The sequence below is a fragment of the Columba livia genome, chromosome 3 (genome assembly GCF_036013475.1).
Source record: "Columba livia isolate bColLiv1 breed racing homer chromosome 3, bColLiv1.pat.W.v2, whole genome shotgun sequence".
NCBI lineage: Eukaryota > Metazoa > Chordata > Aves > Columbiformes > Columbidae > Columba > Columba livia.
The window spans coordinates 56,437,325-56,462,903 of record NC_088604.1 but is presented as its reverse complement, the minus strand read 5'-3'; the positions used below and the strand labels follow the sequence as shown (position 1 = coordinate 56,462,903).

Below are 25,579 nucleotides of genomic sequence, written 5' to 3'. Positions count from 1 at the left end.
TAAGTAAATAGGAGTATCAGGGAAACAACATTATAGGCCCTTTGTGTGCTGACTTCATGATATAGTGTTGCAAGCCTAGAAATGATACGGATTTTTTTACAAGCCCCCCCTCCCGCCATGTATTTTCTGGGGACTGTGCAAAGTTCAGTTGTGCATAAAATAGTCTTTTCCCCTCTTTTAAACATAAGTATTTATTTCCATCTCTTAAATTTATTGATCAGTGAAAAAAATGATTGCAAGAAAATCTCTGAGTATGTAAAGCTATGTACCTGTGCTTGTTAATCTTGTAATTTAAGACCATCCACTGGAGGTCTCCTGTTTTACATCAAGTTTCTTCAAACACTTCTTTTTTCTTTATTCTAAGGAGGACAATGAAGACCTGAAATGCCAGCTACAGTTTGTCAAAGAAGAAGCAGCCTTGATGCGGAAGAAAATGGCTAAGATTGATAAAGAGAAGGACAGATTTGAACATGAGCTGCAAAAATATAGATCGTTTTATGGGGATTTGGACAGTCCCTTGCCAAAGGGTGAAGCAGGTGGTCCACCTACCACAAGAGAAGCTGAACTCAAGCTTCGATTGAGACTTGTGGAGGAGGAAGCTAATATTCTTGGGAGGAAAATAGTGGAACTAGAGGTGGAAAATAGAGGACTGAAAGCAGAGCTTGATGATTTAAGAGGAGATGATTTCTCAGGGACCACTAACCCACTCCTGGGAGAGCAGAGTGAATCCCTGTCAGAATTACGACAGCATTTGCAGCTAGTAGAAGATGAAACAGAATTGCTGAGGAGAAATTTAGCTGACTTGGAAGAACAAAACAAGCGCATAACAGCTGAGCTGAACAAATACAAGTACAAGTCTGGAGCCCACGAGAGTTCTAGACACCACGATAATGCCAAGACAGAAGCGTTACAGGAGGAGTTAAAAGCTGCACGAATGCAGATCAATGAGCTGAGTGGCAAAGTCATGCAGCTCCAGTATGAGAACAGAGTCTTAATGTCCAACATGCAACGCTACGACTTGGCCTCTCATCTTGGGATTCGTGGAAGTCCCAGAGACAGTGATGCGGAAAGTGATGCAGGAAAAAAGGAGAGCGATGATGATTCCCGTCCCCCTCACCGCAAAAGGGAAGGCCCCATCGGTGGGGAAAGCGACTCGGAGGAGGTACGCAACATTCGATGCCTGACACCCACAAGGTCTTTTTATCCGACAACATCTGGGTGGCAGAAAAGCTTCACTGACAGGCAGCAGATGAAGGACATTCGCTCAGAAGCTGAGCGGCTGGGCAAGACAATAGATCGCCTAATTTCTGACACGAGCACCATCATAACAGAGGCGAGAATTTATGTAGCTAATGGGGACCTTTTTGGATTGATGGATGAGGAAGACGATGGCAGCAGAATACGCGAGCATGAGCTTCTTTACAGGATCAACGCACAGATGAAGGCCTTCAGGAAAGAGCTCCAGGCTTTCATCGACAGACTCGAAGTTCCAAAGTCTTCGGATGATCGAAGTGCAGATGAACCTTTGTCAGTGAGTCAGGTAGACTTTTACTTATTACAGCCTACAGGTAACAAGGCTCTGCCAAATGAATTAATCCTCAAATTTGATGTATGGCACATGAAAAGTCTTTATTCTAGACGGTGGATGAAAATTGCCATTTCTTAAATTATTTTAAATACTCATTTGGCCATCTGAAACCTTGTTCTACCAATGGGGCTGTTTGTGAACAGTGAATAAGTCTAGTCTCCTGGAAATTTAAAAAAATGCACTCTAGGGGGTATAAGATTTTTATTCCTTTCTGGCTTTGCAACTGCATTTGCCAGAGCGGTGCCTTCATCACCAGTAAAGGCAGTGCAGAATGCATTTTTGGTACATAAATGAATATGATTGTTTTCTTAGTGGTTGAGTTCCAATTAAATAAATAAAAGGAAAATCTTATTAAATTTGACAGGAAACATTACATTTCCAAAAATATAGACGATATGACAAACTACAGATCAAAATCAACCATGCAAATCTACTCTACAGAGTCACAGAGCCACACAGTAGTGTGAATATTGGAATTCCTGTAACGGATTGTATCTTGTTGAAGGCCTATGGGTCACTGCTTACATGCAGTAGTGACTAGCATATTTTCTTTAGTACATTTGTATGCAGAATTGTTCCAGAGAGGTTTTGGGGAGCAAATGCCATGCTGACTCAAGATATTTTGCCATGAAAAATGAATATTACCTACCCTTATCTTATCATTAAATCCTATAGTTGGCAAATCTTGTTATAGCTCGTGGTATTATCTAATGTTTTAGTAAGTCTCTTGCTGTGTTAATTTACTTTGTGCTATCCTGCTAGTTTACAGTCAAAGTAGTTGCCAGGTGAAGCTGAAAGCTATTATTTCTTGTTCCTATGCTCACTAATTAGTCTTTTGTTTCCTTGTATCAGAAAGTCACAGACGCAGTGAGTTTAAAGTTAATCAATTACTATACATGTATTGCATGAAATCAAACAGAAATGGTATTTAGCATGCTCACTTTCTGATCTAGCAATAGCTTTGAGCTTGTAGAGCTCCCATTAACTTGAAGGCAGAGCACTGCATGGGCTTATACAAATTTAAAGCAAACTAATTAGTATTTTCTCTAAAAAAATAACAGCAATCATTAATTTTGGCATTTTGTGGCTTGACCATGCAGAACTCCTAATGGAGTCAATGGGAGATGGGCACTTGGTCCCTCCACGAGCATAGTCTGATTCACTATTTATTTTGTTTAAACTTTGGACTTGCTATTCCATTAATTGACTGTTCTCTTTGTCTTTATATTTACTTTCCCAGATGTTCCAGCCTATCATTTTACTTATTCTCATCCTTGTATTATTTTCATCCCTTTCATACACAACAATATTTAAACTTGTCTTCCTTTTTACACTGTTTTTTGTACTGTAAGCCATTCATCATTTACTGTTCATTGTAGTATTCTTTTCAGTTTGTTTATTTTGTCCACCCTCCAAGATAAGAAGTGCAAGAGACATAGTTTCTGTTATAGCCACTGCTGTAAAAACACTGAAGACTACTTGTTTGCCAAAACCAAAACAAAACCAAAAAGCTGCAAAAATTGTACCAAAAAGTCACCCAGTTGAAAAGGAAACCCACTCACCACAGTGTTCCAGGTAAGCAAACAGAAAATTATATATTTCACTTTGTCTGGTTTTATAATTTTTGAATAAAAATATCCTGAGTGGCTGGAAGCAATTTAATATTAATTGATTTACACCAAATCAGAAACAAAGCAAAAATATGCAGAATGACTCTGAGGAGTCTATTTCTTTCCTCTTCCTACTCCCAGAAAAAGAATTTTTATTCTAGCCACATACAAATAGCAAAATTACATTCGATGTGTATTCTGCAATTGTACCTCACAGCTTCTACATATGTTGCATAATTGTGATGATGATGTTTTTCAGCCCTGTATTACGTGGATTAGACACCATGGAGGGGACAAAATCATACTGGTTGGTATATTCAGCACTATATCTGGAAATGTGGCAAGGAGCAGGATCCCCTGAGAAAGGGATGCACGAGGAGGAGGTATCAGAGTAGGCAAGGAGTCTTCTGAGAGATGTAGGCTGCTGTATTCTCTCTGTGCTCTAGAAAAATGGCCACAGTGCAGTCTGACTTGAACAGAAGAGAGTGATGTGAGTCACCTTGTCCGATGTCAAATAACTGTTCCTGACAACCTAGTTTATCATTTTCCAGTCTGTAGCTGCCAGGGCTCTGGATTCTCCCTCCAGGTCTCAAAACGAGTTTTGAATGAGCATGGTAACTCTTGGCTTGCTGAGTGATCCCCATCTAACCATACCATGGGTAACAAGTGACCACAGGTGAGGGAAGCTTGTGTCCATAGATGCGCATCAATAGGCATTGAATATTCCTGTTTTGCCTATGGAAGGCTGCACTGAGAGTGCAGGCAACTCACGATCTTTCTATCACACTGAACACAGGCAGGTACTACAAACAATAGGTCTCGCACTGTGAAAACCTCATCTGAAATGCCCAGTGGAGCTCAGTTTTCTGTTTTATTCATCCCATGTTGAAGTTACTGAGTCCCACAAATGTGAATTCTCCAAGGTGATCATTTACAAGTACGTGTATTAATGAAGTATTTGTGAATGCAGATGCCATGATAAAAAAATCTAGTAATAGTGGTAGTAAATAAAGCAGCTGTTTTTCTAGCTGGTAATAAGATTTCCCTTTGAATGGTAGTGCTCTCTTCACTTAACCCATTCCTTGGGGTGAACAGTCCATCTCCATGCCAGGGTTGTGATCTGCTACATGAAATAATAGAGACACCATTTTGAGGGAAACCCCTCAGAGGGAAGCAGAGTTGGGGCAAGAAAATTTATTTTATGAGAATGAAAAGAATAGTAAACTCACAATACTCAGTATTAAACAAAGCTTGTGGTTTTCTCCTTGTTTGTCAAGCTTTCCCTCAGCATACTTTGCAGGTGTATTAACCTTGATCACTTAAATCACTAAGCTTCCATTTAATACAAGTATTTATTCCTACCAGGGGATGTTGTCATTATTTATTTTGTAGTCATCAAGATATGTCTAAAGGAAATGATAATTAATATGTGAGATTAATAGGTAACCCTGCCTACTTTCCTGACTAAAGAGAAAGTCAGGCCCCAAGTAATTTTGAGGATTTTCTAAACTGTTGTAATTTATTCTCATGTTCCTAAAAGTTTAGTCAGTTCTACACATTAGAAACTCTTTTGGCAAGATATAGTTGAGCATATCATACCTTCAATGTGAATTTCTGTAACTGTAAAGATAATTCTCAAATCACTGGGGAAAAGGCCGTTTTGCTCCTTTTCTATCAGGAACTGTTGTAAGAAATTTTACAACTGCTTGAGAAATTACTTTTTTCCCCCTATAGACCTGCAATTTGGACATTAAAAGTATAATAATTTGAGGCTTAAACTTTTTGAGTTTCTTTCTGTTCTACTGTTTCCCTTGGGGGAAGAAAAGATCATTTGGGTTTTCTTAAATGTTACTGGCTCAATCCCATATAAGAAAAAAAAAATAGTACTTAAATCTGATCTGAACTTCTGGGCTTTCAGATTTTAACCCACACTTGTTTATAACTTTCTCAGCCTTGCATGTAAGAAAGATGTGTAGAGAGGGCTTGATTTACACTGAGCATATCAGTAACAGTACTACTGTAAAGCAGTAGGAAAGTTTAATACACTGAATTCATACATTGAATACATCTTGGAAGTAATTGGAAAAGATTTGCTTCTTTCTTAGAAATCAGAAAAGGTGAGAATGAACCTCTTGAGGCAAAAGGTGGAGATAACCTCTGCACAGGACTGGCGATTGATTTCCCCATTGATTTCTCACAGTGTTTTTTCTTGCATATAGCTGGAGCTTCCCTCATCCTAATTCTGTCAGGCGTCAACAAAGCAAATCAAAGCTGAGATCTTTTGGGACATTTAGGGAGCTATTACACAGGCTTCAGTCTGAAATCAAAGCATACTGAAGCATACAAAATCATTTTGAGAAACTCCCCACAGTCTTTGAATCTGTGATGAACAAGGAGAACCATGAGGACCTCTGCAAACCTCAGTACAGAGGAATCTCAATGAGAAATTAGATGTGTTTTTCACGTCCCTCTGCATTTAGCTTGAAGGGAGTGATTTGAACTGCTTATCTGTTTCACATCAGATATCGCAGAAAAGCTCACAGCTCTCAATTTTTCACTATTTTAAAAGCTGCTGAGAAAGCTAATAAAATTGGTATGGATATGCGTCTGTAGCCAGAAGATAACATCTAGCCAAAGAAATGTGTTCTGTGTCTTGCTAAGTTGAAATAACTTGGTCTCACAGAGAAACGCAATAATTATATTTGCCAAGAAAGGAAGCAGACTCTCCCCACTCTGTCACTGGGCTGGTGGGCAAAGTCCACCTCCCAGGGGAGTGAGTATAATAAATGCAGCTGAACACGTCCACAGCCTCCAGCAGGAGTGTGTGGGAGTCGGGTAGGGCAGAGCCAGGCAGAATACTGCTGATTACTCAGATTCTGCCTGCTGCATAGCATCTAATTCTGAAGAGCAATAATAAGAAGAATATAAGATTTTGCTTTCATGTAGCAACAAGCTGGATATGACAGGTTACCCACCAGTTCAAATCTCAGTTATACCAATTGCAGATTCACAGTCCCCATTTTGGAATATTCTGGCAAAATATTAATATTCTGGAAAAATCATGATTTAATTTGAACCCTGAGATTGCCTTAATTTTGCATTTCTCTGAAAGATTAAATTTCAGTTTCTTGTGTTCCCAGGGAATTCATTGTATATTCTTTCAGAAAGAAAACTTGCATCTGTATCTATAGATTTAATTCTGACATTTTTACACTTGAGTAAATTTGCAGCTACTCTAATGAATTTTTATGTTGTTTAGAAAACAGATGCATTTTTTTTCTTTAATGCGACCACCTACATTCAATTAAATTCTTTTCATATTTAGAGTTGTCTGTGAATGTCCTGATGAAATACCTCTAGAAATATTTTCTTTCCTGTTACTGAAAAATTCCCATGACACTAGAATGATCGTCTTCTCCAGGCTCAGAAATATTTCTTTCAACCAAAAATATCCTTGCCTGAAGCTCCAGTTAGCGACAGAGTAAGTGTCTGCTGACACGCGTCACCAGTGCTTCAGAATCAAAACTAGATGAGAGCAGGTGCTATAGTGCAGAAATATGCCTGGCAGTCGGAAAATAGAAAATTGCCAAAAACGTGGCTGTCTAAATATGTGTTATAAAAAGATATGAACTGCACATGAACTTTGGGAGTTGTTTACGAAAACAAGCAGAGCTTTAGGATATTAGATGCCCTTCCCCTTATTCACCCCAGAATTTGATAGGTGAGTAGGAGACTTCTAAAGGCATCAGTATCAGGGATGTAATTCCCATTGGCTTACATTTCTGTCTCTGATTTAATGCCAGGGGAAGTGATATTCAAACCCAACTTTTGCCATTACACATGCAGTTGCCTATGGGGAAAATTACAGTGGCTCTATTTAAAGTAAACATCTAAAGTATCTGCCACCGATTTCCAATGTAACCTTGGAGAAGTGACATGACATAACACTTTGTTGGCTCTGTTTCTCCATTAAGCTATATACTATGGCAGAAGTGCACAATAATAAGAGGAGACAGAATTTGTATTCCATCTGCCCATTTCCTGATTCATATATCCACTCTTGAGATGTATATGGCAGGAATATTGAGGGGTAAAAAGTAACATAATTCAGGAATCTGATGTTGTGATTGGGTTGATTACAGTGGCAGCAGTGCTGTTCTTCCTTCTTCTTACCAAACTTATGTGGATACAGCAAAACAGATGTGCCATAATCAAGTGGGTACAGCAGAACCGGAGAGGCTCTACAATGATCTTGAGCATAGACTATTAACCTGAATACACATTGCTCTGAGAATGGAATCAGATTATACCCCATGCAGAAACTTAGGCTCCTTTGACTTCAGTCTTCTGTGACAAAGAGAAATTTAGCAGAGGGCTTGTTTAAAATGCCTTTGCAACTTTTTTTGTTGAGGTGCTGGCTTTTAACATAAGCAGGGCTGATACAAGGTATAAACAAAGGACACTCTCCCTGTGGAAGCAGCATGTTGGATGTAATAGACCTAGAACAGCCTTCCTGCGTTTTTTGCCTGTGCCAGAGGCCAGAAAGCCATGTTTGTTGCTTTGTCTGCTGCCGCTGGGTTGCATAACTTTTTCCCCAAAAGCAAAAGTCACTACTGCTACACTTAAGGGTGTCAGGAGCAATGAGCTCATGTTTTTAGAGCTTGCTTCGTGGGTTTTTTGTCCCAGCTTTGCTCTGTCTTTCCCATATTTTAGGACGACTTTAACATGGCCCTGTGACTTATGAGTGATGTCCAACACTTGCCTCCTAATAAGCCCCTTGATCTCACATGTTTCTAATTCCTCACAGTGACAGAAATGTAGGATTTTGCCTGACTGAAATCTCAAGTCTGGGATTTAGTCCATTATTTTCTTTAATTTTACTGTGTTTTATTTCAAAGAGTTCATGTAGCAAGATGAGGGCCATTGAGTCAGCAATGTCAAATACACAAAAATAATAGCCTATGATGATGGATAGGGATGAAAAAATACATCTTCAGAGTCAGTTTTCATTTGCAGTGGTGCAGCTGTGCTGGCTTCAAGCAGGAGGCAGCACTGGTTCCCGGCCTCCAGCTGTGGGCTCGGTTCTGTTCCCAGGCACTCAGGCCATGTCAGGTGGCAGATTGGGACATAACCTCCTTAAATAAAGTCACACTGCTGCTTTATGAACAGGGAAATTTTAAATCCTCAGAGTTCAGAGGCTGAGGATTTTCTTCAGGAGCATTCAGTCATGTACTTGGGCATCTTTGTTCACTTTCTAGATCACTGAAATTTTCATAAATAGCCTGAGTCCCATTATTTATGTTGCATGGGAGCAGAATGAGCACCCAAGTAATGTATTCACTGAGACTTACAACTAGACCATATAAGGAGAAAAAACGTGTTTTCCCTGAAACCTGCTTTGATATTTACTATAAAATGCACCCAGAGCTAAAATCTTTATGCTGTGCTTGGATTTTATCACAGATAGAGCCTTGTTGTTCTAAAGAGGGGAGTGCTGACTAAGCAGAGGATGTGTGAATCCTCATATCGTGTCCTTCATCTCACTGATCCTCTTGTCATCAGCTGCTCTGCCTACAAAAATGTATGTCAGTCCTGCTTAGTGCATTCGAAGACACCCGTCTGGTAGCAGAATTTGTATGGTTTTATGCTGCATGAGTCAAGGACTTTGTGGCCCTTCTCCAGGTACACGTGGGAACAAATGTTCCCTGAAATGCGTATTTTCTGACTATGGGTAGTCTTGCTCACTGTTCACAGACATATCTGAGCACAAGTAGCTGGCAGGGCAGTGGTAGGTGCGTGAAGCTTCTGCTGGGGATCTCTCTCAGTGTACCAAATGAAAGTAATCTGACACATGATGCAAAAGGAGAGACACTGCGGTGGGCAGGGACTCAAGAAGCAGGCTGAGCTCCTCCTGCCTGCGCCTCAGCAGGGGGAACAGCTCAATTTCCCTACGCTGGCTTCAGGGTCTCCTGTGGACTTTCATTTGCTGGATCACTTTTGTCACATGCGTTCTCTTCTCTCACCCCACACTGACACTTGCTGTGGGCACGCTCAGTGCTTTAAATCCAGGCTGAGGTGGTTTTTCGACCTTCCTTGCTAGTTTTATGACAGGGATGAGTTTCCCTACGCAAGGGAGATTCTCTATCCAACTTCAAGCACTTTGCTGAGACACAAAGTATCTTAACAGACTGGAGAATCTGATCCAGAAACCTTATAAAGTAGCAGAAATATTTAGGTGTATCCCAAAGAAACCATTGTCACCATTCCTGGAATGCAAGACAGTAAGACAACACAGTGCCCAATAATTCTGCACTTCATAAGTTATAGTGTATTTAGAATATAGAAAAATATTTTAGGAGGGAGTGGTTTGCTTTTAACTCTTTAAGATAACTGTTAACCAACAAAACTGCTGCTTTAAGCAAACTCCCTTTTCAAAGCACTTTATGAGGATCAAGTTGTAAAATTCAAAATTGTCATACTGAAAAATACAATGTGAAAACTGGATCTGGAAGGCAGCAAAGAATCTTGCTGGACAACACGGACGCTAATAAAAGAAACCTAAAATTGCCTATTGTCATAGCTTTAGTATTAACACTGGCTGCTTTGGCAAGCTTTAAAGACTGGGCTGCACTATAAAACCTAAAAATGTCCTGGACTTGGAGTTGTTTACACAAAATATGAGGAGATATAAAGTTACAGAGCTGGGGGTTGGAAGAGATGACTTTAAAACCATCCTCCGTGCACTGACGTCACGTGGAAGCCAGCTGCTGGGATGATGCTGAACGGAACTGTTTTTCAGTTTGCAAAAGTTGCGGAGTTATTCAAAGAGAGTTGCAAATGCTGCCCCCGTTGAAAGGCTGTGTCTTGCTCAGCGTTCTTGTTTCTTTTAAAGATCAAGATTTGCAGAACTGGATCCCAGCTAGCTGTGCATTTCGTTGCTTTCACTGCTGTTTAGAAATGGACTGAAAAACTTCTAAAGGATTTCTTATTCCATGAAAGGTATGGTTACAGTTTCTTTTAAATCAGTTGTTTTCAACAGTTAAGATTTAAAAGGGAGCAAATTACTAATGTGGCAAACACTTATTTAAACATTTCCCTAATGTTATTTATAGGTAGTGTGGTGTTTATGTACATTATATATGGTCTTTAGAGAAAGACTATTCATTAGTTCAGCCTCTTCAGAACAACCACAGATAAATCAACAGGACAGGGATGACAGGTAGCATTGGGAGCACTCGTGTCTTTTCTTCTTTCTTTTACTTCCTTTTATCCTTTTTTCTTTCATTTTCTTTCCTTCTTTCACACTCTCATTTATCTTTTTTCTCTCTCTTCTCTCTCTTTCACTCTCAACTGTAGTTTCTTTTTATGTATAAAGTGCACAGTATTGTGACACATGACACACTTCTATAATTGAATGAATACATAAATTTGCAATTTTGTTAGTAATCCAAAATACAGCACTCTGTTGGAAATATAATTTAGTAGCTTTTTTCTGTAAAATCCAGGGAAGATTTGGGTATCTGAATGGTTCTGCATATTCAATATAATTAATCTCTGTTGACAAATAACATCTCAGCTGATGTCACTGCAGATTATTTTCAGAAGTTGATAGAGGTTGGTTGTGAACTATTTTGCATTTATAATATGTGGATAGAAATGGCATGAGTAATACATGGGGGAATAATAACATTAGCACCAAATAGTTGCTTATAAACATTTTTTGCTTGAGAGGAGGGAGGGCTAAAGGAAAAGTTAAGGGAAAATGCAGCTGATGTAGACAGAATTGATTATTTGCTTGAATTTGATTTCTGTAATGAGCTTCTGACCTTGTCTAGGACATGCAGAAAGTGCCAATACTGCAAGAGCACAGACACTGTTCCAATCCACACAGCAAATTATAATGTGGCATTTTAGATCCCTTTGGGTTGCTTAAGCCGTGTGAAATACCCATGAGGACATCTTGGTGCACTGTGCAGACAGAGAGTGTGTTACCAGGACTACAAATTGCATTTAATTGCTGGAGAGGGGGAGGGCGGGGGGGGGTGGCGAACACAAAAACAACAAACCAAAAAAAAAATGCCAAAAACCAAGCAAACCACCCCACCCTCCCTCAAAAAAACCCAACCCAAACCAAACTAACAAAACAAACAAACAAACACCCCAAAACTAAACAAACCACCCCAAAAACAACCACCAAAGAATAAACGAGGAGTCATAGAAATAGGAGTTAAAACTCTCTGAGGAATTTATCCACTGTACAATAGCAGCAAAACTGTATAGTCATCCAGCTGCTAACATTAATAAACATGAGTTTTCTTCTCAGAATTTACATCAAGAAGAAATTGGAGAAGCATAAGAAGCAATACAAGCTTTTTGTGGATCTTAGAGCTGCAAGTGACTATTTGTAACTTCTGTAATTAACCTCTTCCAAGACTTGATTCCATTTTGATAGTCTCTAATCTCTTTTTATCATAAGAGTCCCAAGTGAAACAACTTGGAAATTGTTAAGAGGAATGCAAACATGGCAATAGTAGTTCCCAGCACTAAGAAACCACCAGGGGTCTTTTCAATGCTATATGCATGCTTGGAAGGAGTACATATTATATATTCATTCTTATATGTGTAAAGAAAAAAAGCTATATAGTATTGACTTTCTAGTAATATGGTACTGAGTGAAGCATTGTCATTGTTACTAGTACTTCACTAGCAAATTCACCACTTGTGCAAGTTGTAGATAGTTTACCCTGCATTTATGTGTCCTTCTATTTCTATTTGATATTTATCTGAGGCATTGTATTGGAACAGAGAATTTACTTTTGTTTACTCCTCAGAGATGTCTTGAAAGTTTGTAAGGACATGAGGATAGCCAAAAAATCCCGCCCCAAAACAACAGGAAATGACCGTACTAAAAATTGTAACTTTTGAATTAGCAAACTGAGAAAGTATTGAAAATATTTTAAAGTTCATTAGCAATAGATGTCTAGATTGCAACAGAGCTTAAGTGCAGTGGTTGGTGTTTTTTTGTAAGTTGTTTTCAGTCACCGCTTATCGAAGTCTGGCACAAAGCTGAAATTGTTGGCCTGGAGAGATGCAGCCTCTGTAGCCTGGCTGCCTTCCCTAAGAAGCCATGAGCAAACCAGTGCTTGACTTCTTTTATGATGAGAATGTTGTACTGTCTTCCAGCAGCTCATAGTCTCAGGGAGTTTTGTTTTTTTGTAAAGCTGTCCCAGATGATTTTAGGCAGGTAGAAGAAGTGTCTGAAACCTGTTTGGAAGTAACTGAGGGATAGATTGCTGTTTCAGAGCTTCAAGGCAGGGGTAAGTCAGAGTTTGAGAGAATAATCTCTAATGCTACATTACCTGGTGACATGGGTATACTGTTGTGAAACAGGCTGATAGAGATGTTCGAAGAATAGTCAGCTTGTTCTCTAAGTCCTCAGTCTAAAACTGCTTGGGGTAAATGGTTTTGCAACACCTGAGCTAGAATGAGGCCCATGGCAGCTGTCAGTTGAGAGATCCTGTAGCAGGACTTTGTGACATGAAGACCTGAGTAACCCGTTTGGCTTCAACTGAACTCTTCTGCTTATTTGTTCATGAAAGGAGCTGACTCCAAGTTTGGCATGACCTTCCCAGTCAGCTGAAATAACGCAGACACTGGTAAGCAGGGATTACTCAGTAGCCACAGCTGAATCAACAAGACTTGTCCAATAAAATACAGGATGGGGAAGGACTTTGTGTGAAGCTTAAGAACGAATTTTCACTTTATCAAAGAAAATGTGGGTGATAAAATGGGCAGTTCCCGTGAGTTGAAATTCACTGACCATCACTCAGGCAAATGAACAAATTACAAGAAGGTGATCTGGGCTTGCCCGTAGTTAACTCTCTGACAATTCATTTGCCTGCCCATAGGCTTGATTTCTGGCAGGAGACCAAAGCAATGCAGAGGCATTTTGTGACTAGAACTAGATTCCATGTCCACCTAAGTAACACAACAGCTGGCTCTGAGAGCCAAAGTTAACAAAGTCAAGTGTCAATTTGTGTGTACCAGCCATTATACCACATGAGCTGTGGTATCGGAATGAATGTTACTTCAGCCCTGATGGTGTAATAAACATGCTGATGCTAAAGGAGTTTCTATTGTAAAGCCCAAGAAAGCAAGAGGAACACCAGGCCCATAAAATCTGTAGCTGTTTTGTTCAAAAGTCAGATGAGCAGATCCAAAATATTTCCCTTAAAATATACATATTTAGTGGTTCAAATAATAGTTTTCCATCCACAGATACTAAGGTACCAAGGACTTCTGAAGGGGAAGGAGAAACTGAAGCACAAATTAGTTAAATATTCTGAGCGTGGTTTTGAACTAAATTTGAGTTATTTCTATTGGAGGATACTTCCTACTTTTCCCTATGCTGGTTCTGGAACTAAAATGTATAGATTTAGATTTGTAAATCCAAAATATATGAACTCTTTATAGTGACCTATGGTACTTTATATAGTAGAAAGACGCTTTCTGCATGTTTATTATCTGTTATTAGCTTTCCTCTCCTGTTTTCCTTCATGTATTTATTCTAAAGCATTCATGTAACCATGAGAATTTTCTGCATGTATCAGTTTTACAGTCTTCAATTGCCAAAAGAATGTGACAGTCTTTGTTGTGCTACATGCATGTGTGAAAGGACTGTGTGAGCAAACATGATACCTTTACACTTGCAGTTGTCTTCTGAACAAACATAAAAATAGCTTTCACCCTCAAGGGCAGACATTGCCATTCAATATTATGCAGACTTGAATTTCATTGAAAACAGGTTTATAGTGAAGAATAATGACAAGGATGTGAAGTGGCCATGGTACAGAGCCCTCTGTGGCAGACATTCCTGAATTCTATGATGCTGGGTGTGCGTCCTCCTTCCCTTTCCAGATTTGGCCTGTCTGCCCTCGGGTTTGTGTCCCCTAACAATCAGTTCGTCCATATGCCAGATATATACTCACACTCCAGATATATATTGTGCAATCATGTGATGTTGTCTCCCGCAAGCACATTTCAGTTAATTATTCTGGGGTTTTGCTAGGTTGTTTTTTTCTCTGAATGCTAGAATCAAACACAAGTAAGACTTATTCTGATAAACTTCCAGGAAACATTCAGGGAAGAAAGAAAAAAAGCAGAGCTATCTTCTTGCTGTTACACAGACCGTAACCATGGACCTGCATAAACAACTGGAAAATACTGAGAGGAACTGGAATAAAGAGAAGATGGAATTGCTGGAGAGATTTGACAATGAAAGGAAAGAATGGGAATGTCAATGGAAGGTCATGCAGAAGAAAATAGAAGAGGTACTTTTAAACAAAACTCTGAACACTGACATTTTCAGTTGAGTCTTATCAGTGACTAGTGGTTGCTTCAATTTATATTTTTCTGAATTACATGCTATTTCCTGTCTGTCACTGAGAGTTTCTAATAGCTGATTGTAGAACGCAAAACCCGGGGTTAAGCAGTATTTGCAATTGCACATTTAATAGTCATGAATATGAAGCACGAGGTTAAATGTCACTTTATGTGAAGTTTGCAATGATATTGCTGGCTGCATATACTGCTGCCAGTTCTGCTGGGCATGAGCCATGCTGCTGATATTATACATGTTTTTTTCATGTACATGCTGAACAACTCCATATATGTGGTTTAGGAAAATGCATATTTAGTAACAAAAATCTAGGTATCATAATTCTCTGGCAAAAAAAGAATTAGATGATACAGATCGGTGGAGGTAAATGGTAATATTAAAAAGAACATCATACATTAAATGATGCATGATGCAGAATAATTCTGACTAGAACCTGCTCCATTTATGGACAGCTTTTAGCAGACAAAATGGCTACAGTAAATATAATAGTATGAAAGTCCTGACACCCCTTGTGTTTACACGTACTAACAAACACTCACTCCCTGCCAGTTCTAATGCATCTCCTTCCAGAAATAGTTGAAGTAATTATTAATTTTTCTTTTATCTCCAAATTGTCCCTGCAACAAAACCCTCTGGCACTCTGTAATGCGTAAATTGAATCTGCCTTGGCAACATTTAGAAGCAAGCTTTTCACCACCGAGCTTTCCACATTTTTCATTCTAATATACACATGAAGTAGTTTTTTCTTGCTTTCTGCCAACACCGTCCTGTGGCTGAGCAACACAGGAATGCATGGCAGAGATTGCTCACATGAAAGTATGAGAAGGAAAATTATCAGAGCCAAGTGAATTGTAGCCATACACTGCTCACTGAACCAGCCTGCAGCATAATTCCATAATGTCAGCTCTCTTGTATTTTACCTGCAGTTCTTACAGACTTCGGTATAATAGTCTTTTCCACATTTTGTCTTTTGTGTTAGGATGTTTCTGTGCAGTCTTACCAAATTTCACTGCCAAAGTGGGAGTGCTTAAAACATTAGTAATGTGATCTCTGTGTGTGGTTGAAATTCAGTTTGTTAGTTACATGAGCTGTTTTGGAATGAAGATAATGTGTCATGAAAAGGTATTCTGGCAACTAGTAGTCCTGACAATGGCAGCTAAGACCATGTTTTTCTTATGTTCTTTAGTAGTATATGGATTAGAAAAACATGACAGAGACAGAAATAAAGAATGGAATGGAGCTGAGGGGAAGGGAATAAAGGAAATCATTGGGTACTGCAGGACCAGACAAAACTGCAGATGATAGTCCAAGGTTACCAGTATCTTAAGGTCCCCCTCTTAACCTCTGTCTAAAGCTGCTCTCGATTTCAGTTGACTGACATTTCTTTGCCAAAAGACACATGGCTGGAGAAAAAGGGAGATACATTTTAAATGCCATCATGTGTAAAGGGATTTCCTCAATAAAACTCGTGCTACCATATCAGCTTGTATTTTTGTTTGATAGTTTTCTCTAGCCCACCAAAACCTAACTTAATTCCCGGATTCCTCCACTAAGAATTTTGTGGTTTAGGAAATTATATTGTTGAGCTATGAAGTGGTATCCTTCCTTCTTAGTGCTATGCTGAGTTTATATTAGGCCCTTATTTCTTGAAAACAACTAAGTTAAGCCCTCAGGTTCCATGAACAGCTGGGCTTTGGGAGGGAAATCTGAAAGCCCAGGATGAGGTCAAGTGTCACATCTCTGAATGTAAGAATGCTTCTAATCCACAGCACTGCCCATGAAATGGCCCTATGTTCTTCATGTTGTTATTCTTCTTTACTATCCTTCCAAAAGCTGTTGTGATGGCCTTGTGCACTGCAAGGGAGCAGGCAGATGGCAGTTCAGAGGTGCCTGCTCTGTGCTTTCTACATAAAAGCAAGTTAACAATGAATGTTTATAAAGAGCCATGGGATTCTTGGCACTGGAAATGATACTGTAAGCAGAAAAGGGTTTTTATGATGTTGCTGTTTTTTCTAATTTATAATTTATCACAGTTTCCTAGTTTTAATGTGCCAGGTGACAGGAATTAACACTTTTTCTTTTACTAATGAAGCCACCGCATCTCAGCAGATAGCATGAAAGAAGATAAGAGGGTGACAGCACATTGCGAAATAGTACCATTCCGCAGTACTGATTTATCGCTACAGTCATAGGGAAGAATTCCACTTTCCTGAGAAGCAGAAGAGTCTGCTCTAGTGCACATATTGCTGCGCGTGATAAGAATTAACTTCCTTTCCTTAAGTTAATACACGTTAACAGGCTGTGACATAGCCAGAACACTCTCCCTCCCTCCCCCGTTCTGTCACATTCCCCATCCAAAAAATCAGGGCTCTATCCACCACATAGTGCATTGATATTACTTGGAAGAGAACAATACAGCTTCTGGCTCCAGGCAGAGCCATTGACCTCATGAGATCTCTTCCAAACCCGTCCTATGGGTGGAAGCCATACATTAAAACCATGGCAAGGAGTTTGTTACCGGTAACAGCCCTTTCCTCATCCTTTGGCAATAATGGTCTGTGAACTATCATGCTATGTGACTCAACGCTTTTCTACCAACACGTATAAAATCTTTCTACTTGGTGCTACTGAGTGAAACATCATTGAAAACAGAAGACAAATCTGTTCTTTTACCATAAAATCCATCACAGTACCAAGGTTCTGTTGTTTTTTTCAGCTTTACCAGGAGGTAAAACTTAGAAGAGAGAGCAATATGAATGTCCATGATAACAAGGCCATTCAGAGCAAGATGCTGCAGCTGTCCATGCATTCCCCTACTTCAGAAGAGACTGACACAGTGGAGCTGAACTATCAACACCATACAGCAAGCGACAGGATGAAAAAAGGGAGTTTACTCAGTAAAACAGGGCACGAATGTAAAGAAACCAGAGCCAAAAACAGAAACAATATTCTGTTAACAGATAATGTGGCCTTTGAGAACTGTGAGGAACCTGAAGACAGCCTCAGCATCAAAACTTCCACAAAAAATGCCAAAAATTATATTGGTGACCTCAATGTAGTAAGTAAAGTATAAGCATGTTTCAGTTACAAGGGTGAGGAAAATACTGAGGGCTTTGGCCTGCCAGGTTAACCTGAAGAACTAGTCTGCCTGATCTTAGTTTTCCAGAAAGACATTGTCTTTTGTTCCTCCTTGGTTTGCTGTTGATGAGTGTCTTCTCACTGTTTAAATGTGTTAACAGCATGCTCTTTACCTCCATTAATAACCTGGGGGAATTTTTGTATCTTCCCTTGTGCTAATTTCCTCTGCTGTGAGTCTTACGTGCAAGTCACCACAAGTTTCAAAATAATTCTGGAGATACCATTGAAAAGGCTTATGTTAAAGAACTGTTTTTATGTTTACAAAGGCTCTTAAAGAACTTGCCAGAGTCAGTGAAGAATTATGCAGCTATCAAGAGGAAATTCGGAAGAAGTCCAACCACAGAAGGTAAAAACATATTTTAACTATTTATATTAGAAAATGAATAATGTAACTGTGCTCCTTTGTCACTTTGAAGGAGTGTTTGCTGTTGAATTTACTAAGAGTTGAGCAGTTCCTGTCCTCCTAATGTTTCAGTGCTCAGCATAAAAACATTCAAATGAAGTATACTGAAGCAGGATACAAGGACACACTTTACTAGCAAAAGAGAGTTTATCTATAAAATGAAATCAGTATTTATACTAAATAAAATCAAACTTGCTTCTAGTGGCTATACAGAGGATTGGGAAAATGAACTGACATTTCTGTCTGCCCTGGTCCCAATTTTATGCAGTTCTATGCAATACTGTATGGGTTTCTTAGGCTGTGAGGTTCCTTACATTAAGCCCAGATCTAGCCTTAAGTCTGGGGAACATGTCACAGACTGAAATTCCAAAGACAACAAGAGAAGGAAGAACAACCATACATTTGTACTAATAAGCCAAACCCTGAAAAGTACAGTAAATGAATATTCCAGTGTCTGTTAAAAATTCAATGTTTGTGGTCTCCTTTAGTGAGACAAACACCAGTCTTCCTATCGACTTATACAGAAATGCTCACAAGGTAAGATTGTACCCATGGTGTGACAGGGTCCACACCATGAAAGAGACTGAGAAAGGCTATGGCTCAGTTATGCCTGCTGAGACCCCATGGAAGTCCACAGCATGGCAAGCACTTCTCAGATGCTCCCAAAGAACAGAAGGACTTATTATGCTCCCCCATGCAACCAGTTGGCAGTCTGTCACTAACTCATTGTTGCAGCTGGGTTAGCATTTGTATCTTTAAAGCAAACAGATCCATAGCTGATGCATAGTTTCTAAACCCAGGCTGAGAAAGGTGACTTCTGAACAGATCTCAAAAGACACATTTGTACTGTTGTGTGGAATGTTAGAAAACCTGCATGAGGGATGCACTATGTCCTAAAACTTTCTTCATTCAGTTCATAGTCAGGTAGCTTCTCACTGGAGTAATTAAAGCTCACAAGATCCCACTGTCGTTACTGCAGGATAGTTAAGAAAACAAGCAACCATCTACAAAACCTCAGAATTTTAGTGGCAAGTGAAAGGAATAAGAGATATTATTTCCTTTACTGAGCTTTCTTAAAATTCTTCATGTATGTTTCAAATATGTTTGGTGTATCAGCTGCAGCAAGACTGCTCCCAAGTCCTTTCAAGCAGCTGGTATTAAAACACCTGCTCATGGGGAGAATGAATCCATGCTGAGGTCCTCTGGGGAAATATCCTTATTGTTCATCCCTAAAATACCTCTAATTTCCAGAATGAAGTCACTTCCTTTCCTGGGGAAATCTGAGGAAACCCAAGCTACAGTTATTCTGCCTGAGATGAACCATGTGCCCAGCAATGAATCACAGACTTCAACGGCTTTTGAAACAGAGGAACATAACAATAGGAAGAATCTGATGAGCTCCACCAAGGCTTTGAAAGACATATCTTATGGTGCTCTTACTGGTGACAGAGGATCAGACTTCAGACCTTGGCAAAAGAAAGAAGCTCCACCAGTTCCTCCACGGAGCACTTCTCGTCATCTAACAAACTCACTTTCTGCAGTTGTTCAGCTTTCTGAAGCACCAATAAGAGATCTAGGCATCAAAAGCAATTGCAAGGCTCAGGACTGTAGGAGTGGAAGGAAACTGATGAATCCTTCACCAGTCCTTCACCAGAATGAAACTGCAGCAGCCTGTGCAAATGAAGGGCAGGCTGTGCAAGGTCCTGTGATGGTAACTTCTGCAATACCTGTAACCAAAAATGAGTGCAATGTACCATCAAGTTTCTGCCACAACACGTGGGCATATGATGTGGGCAAACTTCGAAAAGATGGTAAAAGTGAACCTTCCCCACTGTCGCCCCAAAAGAGTTGTTCAGATGGAAATATGGCCCAAAGCAACAAGATGCACCAGAAACAAAATCCCAAGTCTCACAGCAGTCCTTATTTCAGTAATGACTTTTATGCCCCTACTACCCTGCACAAAGATCTTTTGGGAAACTCTAGGTATACTTTGGAAAAGACCCAAAGAAATGAAACTTTAGCAGCAAAGATTGATGAGTTTAATAGGACTGTATTTCACACAGATAAACGTAACAATGCTTTGCAAGATAACCAGGTGCCTCAAGCGGCACCAGAAGACCACAAACCCTGTGGCCCACTGTGTGACTCTGTTATTAGCAGGACAGAAACTGTAAATACATCTTGTGTTTCAAATCCCAAATTCTGTGCAGCAAAGGAACAAGAAACTAGCAACTCCAGCAAAGCTGTCACAATAGCAGGGCAGCAAAAACAAATAAATGGACTTCCAAATACTAGTGGTTATAGGCACATGCTTCACGAGCATGACTGGCGACCAAGTAATTTATCCGGTCGCCCGCGTTCAGCTGACTCAAGGTCGAACTATGGTGTTGTTGAAAAGCTTTTGAAAAACTACGAAAAATCAACAGTGACTTCTCCATGTAATACAAAGTGCTGCAAAGATAAGTGGACACGGGCAAATTCTGAATTCGCTGATGGGGGTTGTGAGACATTGAGCCAGTATTTAGAAATGCTCCAGATTGAGCAAGGAAAGCAAGAATTTCCAAGGAATTCAGCCAGGCATATTGGGCAGCAACTCAAGCAAGGAAAAGAGAGGCAAAAGTTACCAGAGGTAAGGTTCATAAAATGGCAAGAGCAAAATCATTCCATTTTGTACCAAGCTTCGGATTCTGAAGAGGCAGGCTAATGTGATATTGTAAACAATTACATTAAAATAGACACTTTAGGCCAGGGTCTGGATAAATCAGGAGTATTTCCTTAGAAGATAACAGTGTTGTGGGAGGGCAGAAGCACATTAGTAAGCATGACCAGTACAGATGTGTGCCAAATCTCTGCTGCGGTTGTGTGAATCTAGATTTTAACTGCAGTGCAGTTATTCAAGCATCGAACTAGAGAAAACTGCAATCAGGTTTTAACTCACTCCCTCCTTCCTTTAGTTGACAAGCTATTAATAAGCCTTCCCAAAAGGCTTAAGGATACTCAGCCTTGTCAAAATCCTAGAGGGCTTAGACAAGCATCCTTCAGTGTCCTGAGTGCTGCTTGGTTCAAGATTTCCTTGGAAGTGCCTGTGAAAAAGGGTATTATAGCTCCATAAAGTTTTCAGTAATGAAGTGATCTTCTCTTACTCATGTCTCAGTTTCAGGCTTGTCCTATATATTCAAACACAGGCTCACAGAAACAGAAGAGTATGGCATAACTAATTTGTATTTGGCTGAATTTTATTTGCAGAAGTTTAGAAATATTACCTTTGCCAACATTTTTTCTTAATGAAAAGAGAAACAGATGTTTTTGAAAATATCCTATAAGTTGCAGGTTCTGTAAAAAGCCACAAAGAAAAAAAAAATCCGTTTTCCTGAAGAGCTCCTTGGCCAGTGAGCACAAAGAGACATGCACCTTAGCATCTCAGAAGAGAGAAGGCAAATGTATTCAGAGCTGAGGAACTTACAGCAGTTCAGCCTGTCAGCTGGTACGCCTTAAACTGTCACAAACTGACAGACTGCAGTGGAGCTATGTGGATTTAAACAGCTGAGAATGTGACCATGCAGATTTTCTTCTGCATGTCTTTCTGACAGCCTTGCAGTGATGCAATATCTTGCTTAGCTGAAACATCTTTGCTACCGTGTAGCAAGAAAAACCATGAAACTTCTGATTTCTTTTTCATCCAGTGAATGTTTGATAGGAAAATGAATTTTTATCAATAAATATGTAGACAAAAAATAACGACCAGATAATGACTGAATTTACATAGATGTAAGTCCAAAATAACTTTACTAAGTCAACTGGATTTTCTTCATAGGCTCAGCCTTTATGTTGTAATTTCTATCTGTACAAACTGAGCATGGAATAATGCCTAGTACGGGAAAACCAATTATGTCCAGCAGCATTCATGTCACAATGACATAAAGAACTACAGTTGGCATGAGGCATTTGGTTTATTTTAATTATTTCCAATTTACTCCACTGTAGCCACAATCAAAATCTGTTGGTTTTCCTGTGTATATGAGGCTCTGTATGCAGACGTGGCACTGCATGAATACACGACCATTCTGTATTAGTTACCAAGTGTAAACAGCTCCACGTTGCATTAACGAAAACAGAGTTCATAGCAAGATGTGACTGCTGAAATAGGATCTATCAAAAAATACACAAAAAGTATGTATATCATACTCTGGTAAAGTATGATGGTATTCTGAGTTCTACGTGTGGAACAGTAAACAGAGTTAGCTCACAAAACCTCCAAAAATGAAGAGAAATGAGAAGTGAATGTCAGTTTTGGCTTGCATTAACATTTTGTACCTTTCCTTGTGTCTGACACTTGTCGCTATATATTTTAAACCACAACTGATGGGAGAATCCCTATACATAGAAATAGCTGTTCTCCTACATTCTGCACATTACTGTGCTCCTTTTAATAGCTTCAGACCACCTGTTCTGAGGTCACCCCAAATGTGTTCCTGCATTCCTGCTGCATTTCACAAAAGCCATCACTTGTTAAAGCAAGGAATTGCCTTTGTGTTCTAGATATCTGTGCCAGCTAAATGTTCAAGTGGGAAGGGTTTCTCCCGGCCTGCTCGGCCAGCGAATCGACGCTTACCTTCCAGATGGGCATCCAGGTCACCATCAGCACCTCCAGCTGTGAGAAGAACGGCATACAACTGCTCTGTCTCCTTTCGGTCAGAGACCTCAGTCATCTGAGTTGGGTTGGATGGTGGTGTGAAAGCTCTACGTCTCATTGTAACTGTGTTGGGTATGTGGTAGAGCAACCAGTTCTACACTGTTGTGTCTTACCCAAGAGTGACCCCTATCACCTGCCGGACAAAGCGTTTTGAATCTTAGGTCATCATCACCAAGGTCTTCAGTGTTTTTATTGAGATGAAATAATGATACCCCTGGTTTTCTCTGTTTTTTTTTGTAATAGCTCACATGGAATTTCTTTTGAATGGCATCTTCCTTAATTTGCCAATCAATTTTGAGTTGAAACAATGTATAGTGCTGTATATTCTGACTCTTCTGCAAACAGCAGAACGTAAAGCTGTATGCATGATCATGTGTTTGTAGGTGCATGTGTTGGACTAGGAAGTATACAGGTCTGTATTTAGAAGAGACAAACTGTGCTAGTGTTGACATTGAAATTACAACCTATATGCCTACCTATATATACTTTGTGTTTATTTTAAAAAGTTTGAAATATACAGTCCTGATGACATTTATATTTTATATATCTTTTACATAGGTTCACAGGTGTAGTATTTAATGAACAAAAACTAAATATTGCATTTTTGTGACTGATTGCAGCGATGATGCCTTGCACAATATGTATCTGAAGCAGACTAGCTTGACTGATTCATCAGTCATGCTTCATGACATCCTTGTTCAGTTTCCTAACCCTTATGATGTTAGGTCAAAACACCCAAACATATTTTTTCTGAATTAAAATATTGTACAATTTGTAATACATTAGCCTTTTTCAGCACCAGAGACATTCCCAAAATGTTCCAATCCCTTTAAAAAGCTTAAATGTGCCATTATATATATAGCATACTGTAAACACTTCGGTAGTTTCAACTAGAGTAACATACAATTTATGAAGGGAAGAAAAGGGTTGTATACGCTCAATTCTGTAAAACTTATTTTTCCTTCTAGCATTATAACTTTGAGGTTTGGCAAAGGCAGATAACAATGGACTTGTTTACTTTCACCCAAGGCAGGAGAACAAGGACCGTTGTTCCCAGGGCTGCAGCCACACTCCTTTTTTACTCTTCTCCTAGACTATAGAGTGCCTGAGCCACTTGCTCACTTACTGCTCCCGGACTGACTCGTGGCAGTCAGTTGCGAAGTTTACTTGCACTCTAGCAACAAGCTGCATCTAGTATGGAAAAATTGCATCAAGGTATGATCACAATGATGCCCAAAATCCTAGACACATGGCGTTGGAAGTATGTTTCTGCCATCACCTGACTTGCTGTTATGGGCCATCTGAATGATGTGCACAGAGCCTGGCTTGTTCCTTCCCGCAGCATGAAAGAAATATGGATGCTACCCAGACTCTTGCTGAACCTTCAGAAAGACAGTGTCCTTCATCCTGGAATTTTTACACCCTTTTCTAGGCTGTTGCTGGATGCGTAGTGCGATAGTGATGACAAATGTTGCCTTTAAACAACATGTCTAGGTTAAAAGGAGTAAAGAGGCACTTCTTCAACATCAGCCTGACCTTGTCTTGCAACTTTTCTTCTTCTCCTGGAGAAACCTGGTGGGTTCCAAGGAATTTCAAAAATCATCCCAGGATCCATTAATGTGCACATCTTCCTATGTGAATGTAAAAAGGATTTTGGACAGAGTGTAGGCTTTTGTCCTAGTGAATTGTATGTATGGCAATATAGGGAAAACTAGTTGTGCTTAATTTGATAGTGATCTGTTGTCCTACTCCAGTCATGTTGAGAATCCATGCCTTTTCCCTTCCTTTAGGGCCTTATTCTTCGTTCCTCTGCACAACTTTGGTTTTGCAGAGAGAGAAAACAGGAGGCCATATGTTCTGAGCAATATAGCCTGTATGGTAGTACCAGTAACTGCTCAGGCATAGCAGTTTCAGAGCTAGTGGGCACTGGAGCTATAAATCCAAACTTATCACACAATTGTGGCTGCCTGCATGGCAAAAACATGCTCTGAGTAATTTGCCCAATCTAGACTTCTGGTCCTTCCCAGACATGAGTGGTTGGACATACCAATATATGAAGGCTTCAAACAGATCAACAGTTCATCAAAATTTACTCAGACATTATTGCAAAGATCTTACTGGAAAAGATACAAGGACAGAAAACCTGAAGAAAATTTATACAGCTTGGATAGAGAAAAATCTGTGTGCTTGACTGAAAAATCAAGAGTAATATAAATTAGCCTGTTTGCCCCAATTTAGAGATTGCACTCCATTAACTTCCTTAGAACTAGAAAAATTAGGGATGATTGATAGTGGATTTGGAACATGGCTTAAGATTCTAGCTTACTGTGGAAATTAGCAAACCAAAATGCCTTCCAAATTGACCTTTTAAATGCCTAAGTAGCTGAGCAGCTTTAAATGCCTAAGGCTGAGGAAAGGGTAATGTGAGAGAACTGTAAAAAAATGGTTCTTAATTTCAGTCAGTGTTGACTGCAACAAAACTTCTTCAAATTGCCTTCATGGTAAGTTAAGAAGTTTTGCTTTGAAAAAATGGTGGTGCACTTCTGTTTGAAGTATGTAACTATTAAAGTGTTTCCCTTCGTTAGTCAGTGAAGGTGTTTCTTTAGTTCCCTTCAGTTTCTTTGATCACCTTTGACGGATATCACATTGTTGAATAACACAGAAAGGATCAAATACCTACAACATTCCCTGATGTATGTAAGTTTAATGAACAGAAGGTTTTTGAAATAAACTAATAGGTCAAGGACAA

The 25,579-nt window shown here is 39.5% G+C and overlaps 2 protein-coding genes across 11 annotated transcripts in view; both read left to right on the top strand.

Moving 5' to 3' along the window:
• The window catches only part of MTCL3 (MTCL family member 3), a 27,847-nt gene extending 24,749 nt beyond the window's left edge, over positions 1 to 3,098 (top strand). For 2 of the 5 annotated variants that reach the window (XM_065056872.1, XM_065056873.1), the window contains exons 6-8: positions 365 to 1,540; positions 2,441 to 2,455; positions 2,829 to 3,098. In XM_065056872.1, coding sequence (XP_064912944.1) covers positions 365 to 1,540; positions 2,441 to 2,455; positions 2,829 to 2,939 — 1,302 coding nt within the window. In that variant the 3' untranslated portion in view covers positions 2,940 to 3,098. The remainder of the gene's footprint in view (positions 1 to 364; positions 1,541 to 2,440; positions 2,456 to 2,828) is intronic. The other 3 variants (XM_065056874.1, XM_065056875.1, XM_065056876.1) reach the window with 3 other exon arrangements.
• Positions 2,829 to 25,579, top strand: KIAA0408 (KIAA0408 ortholog). Of its 6 annotated transcripts, XM_021294492.2 has the most exons (8): positions 2,973 to 3,163; positions 3,458 to 3,505; positions 10,091 to 10,197; positions 14,385 to 14,528; positions 17,313 to 17,654; positions 18,001 to 18,080; positions 19,389 to 20,766; positions 22,677 to 25,579. In XM_021294492.2, the coding sequence occupies exons 4-8, from the start codon at positions 14,394 to 14,396 to the stop codon at positions 22,848 to 22,850; spliced, it is 2,109 nt and encodes a 702-aa protein (XP_021150167.2). In that variant the 5' UTR covers positions 2,973 to 3,163; positions 3,458 to 3,505; positions 10,091 to 10,197; positions 14,385 to 14,393; the 3' UTR covers positions 22,851 to 25,579. The 6 variants fall into 6 exon arrangements, with proteins under 6 accessions (XP_064912949.1, XP_021150167.2, XP_064912953.1 ...); XM_065056877.1 differs by lacking the exon at positions 3,458 to 3,505 and having other exon boundaries at positions 2,829 to 3,163; positions 14,330 to 14,528; XM_065056880.1 differs by lacking the exon at positions 3,458 to 3,505 and having other exon boundaries at positions 3,051 to 3,163.

Excerpts from the sequence above, each read along its gene's own strand:
- KIAA0408 (XM_005507422.4), top strand. The coding sequence starts at position 14,042 with ATGGTACAGAGCCCTCTGTGGCAGACATTCCTGAATTCTATGATGCTG. Across the intron at positions 17,655-18,000 it reads ATATTGGTGACCTCAATGTA|GCTCTTAAAGAACTTGCCAG; the intron begins GTAAGTAAAGTA and ends ATGTTTACAAAG. Across the intron at positions 18,081-19,388 it reads AAGAAGTCCAACCACAGAAG|AATGAAGTCACTTCCTTTCC; the intron begins GTAAAAACATAT and ends TCTAATTTCCAG.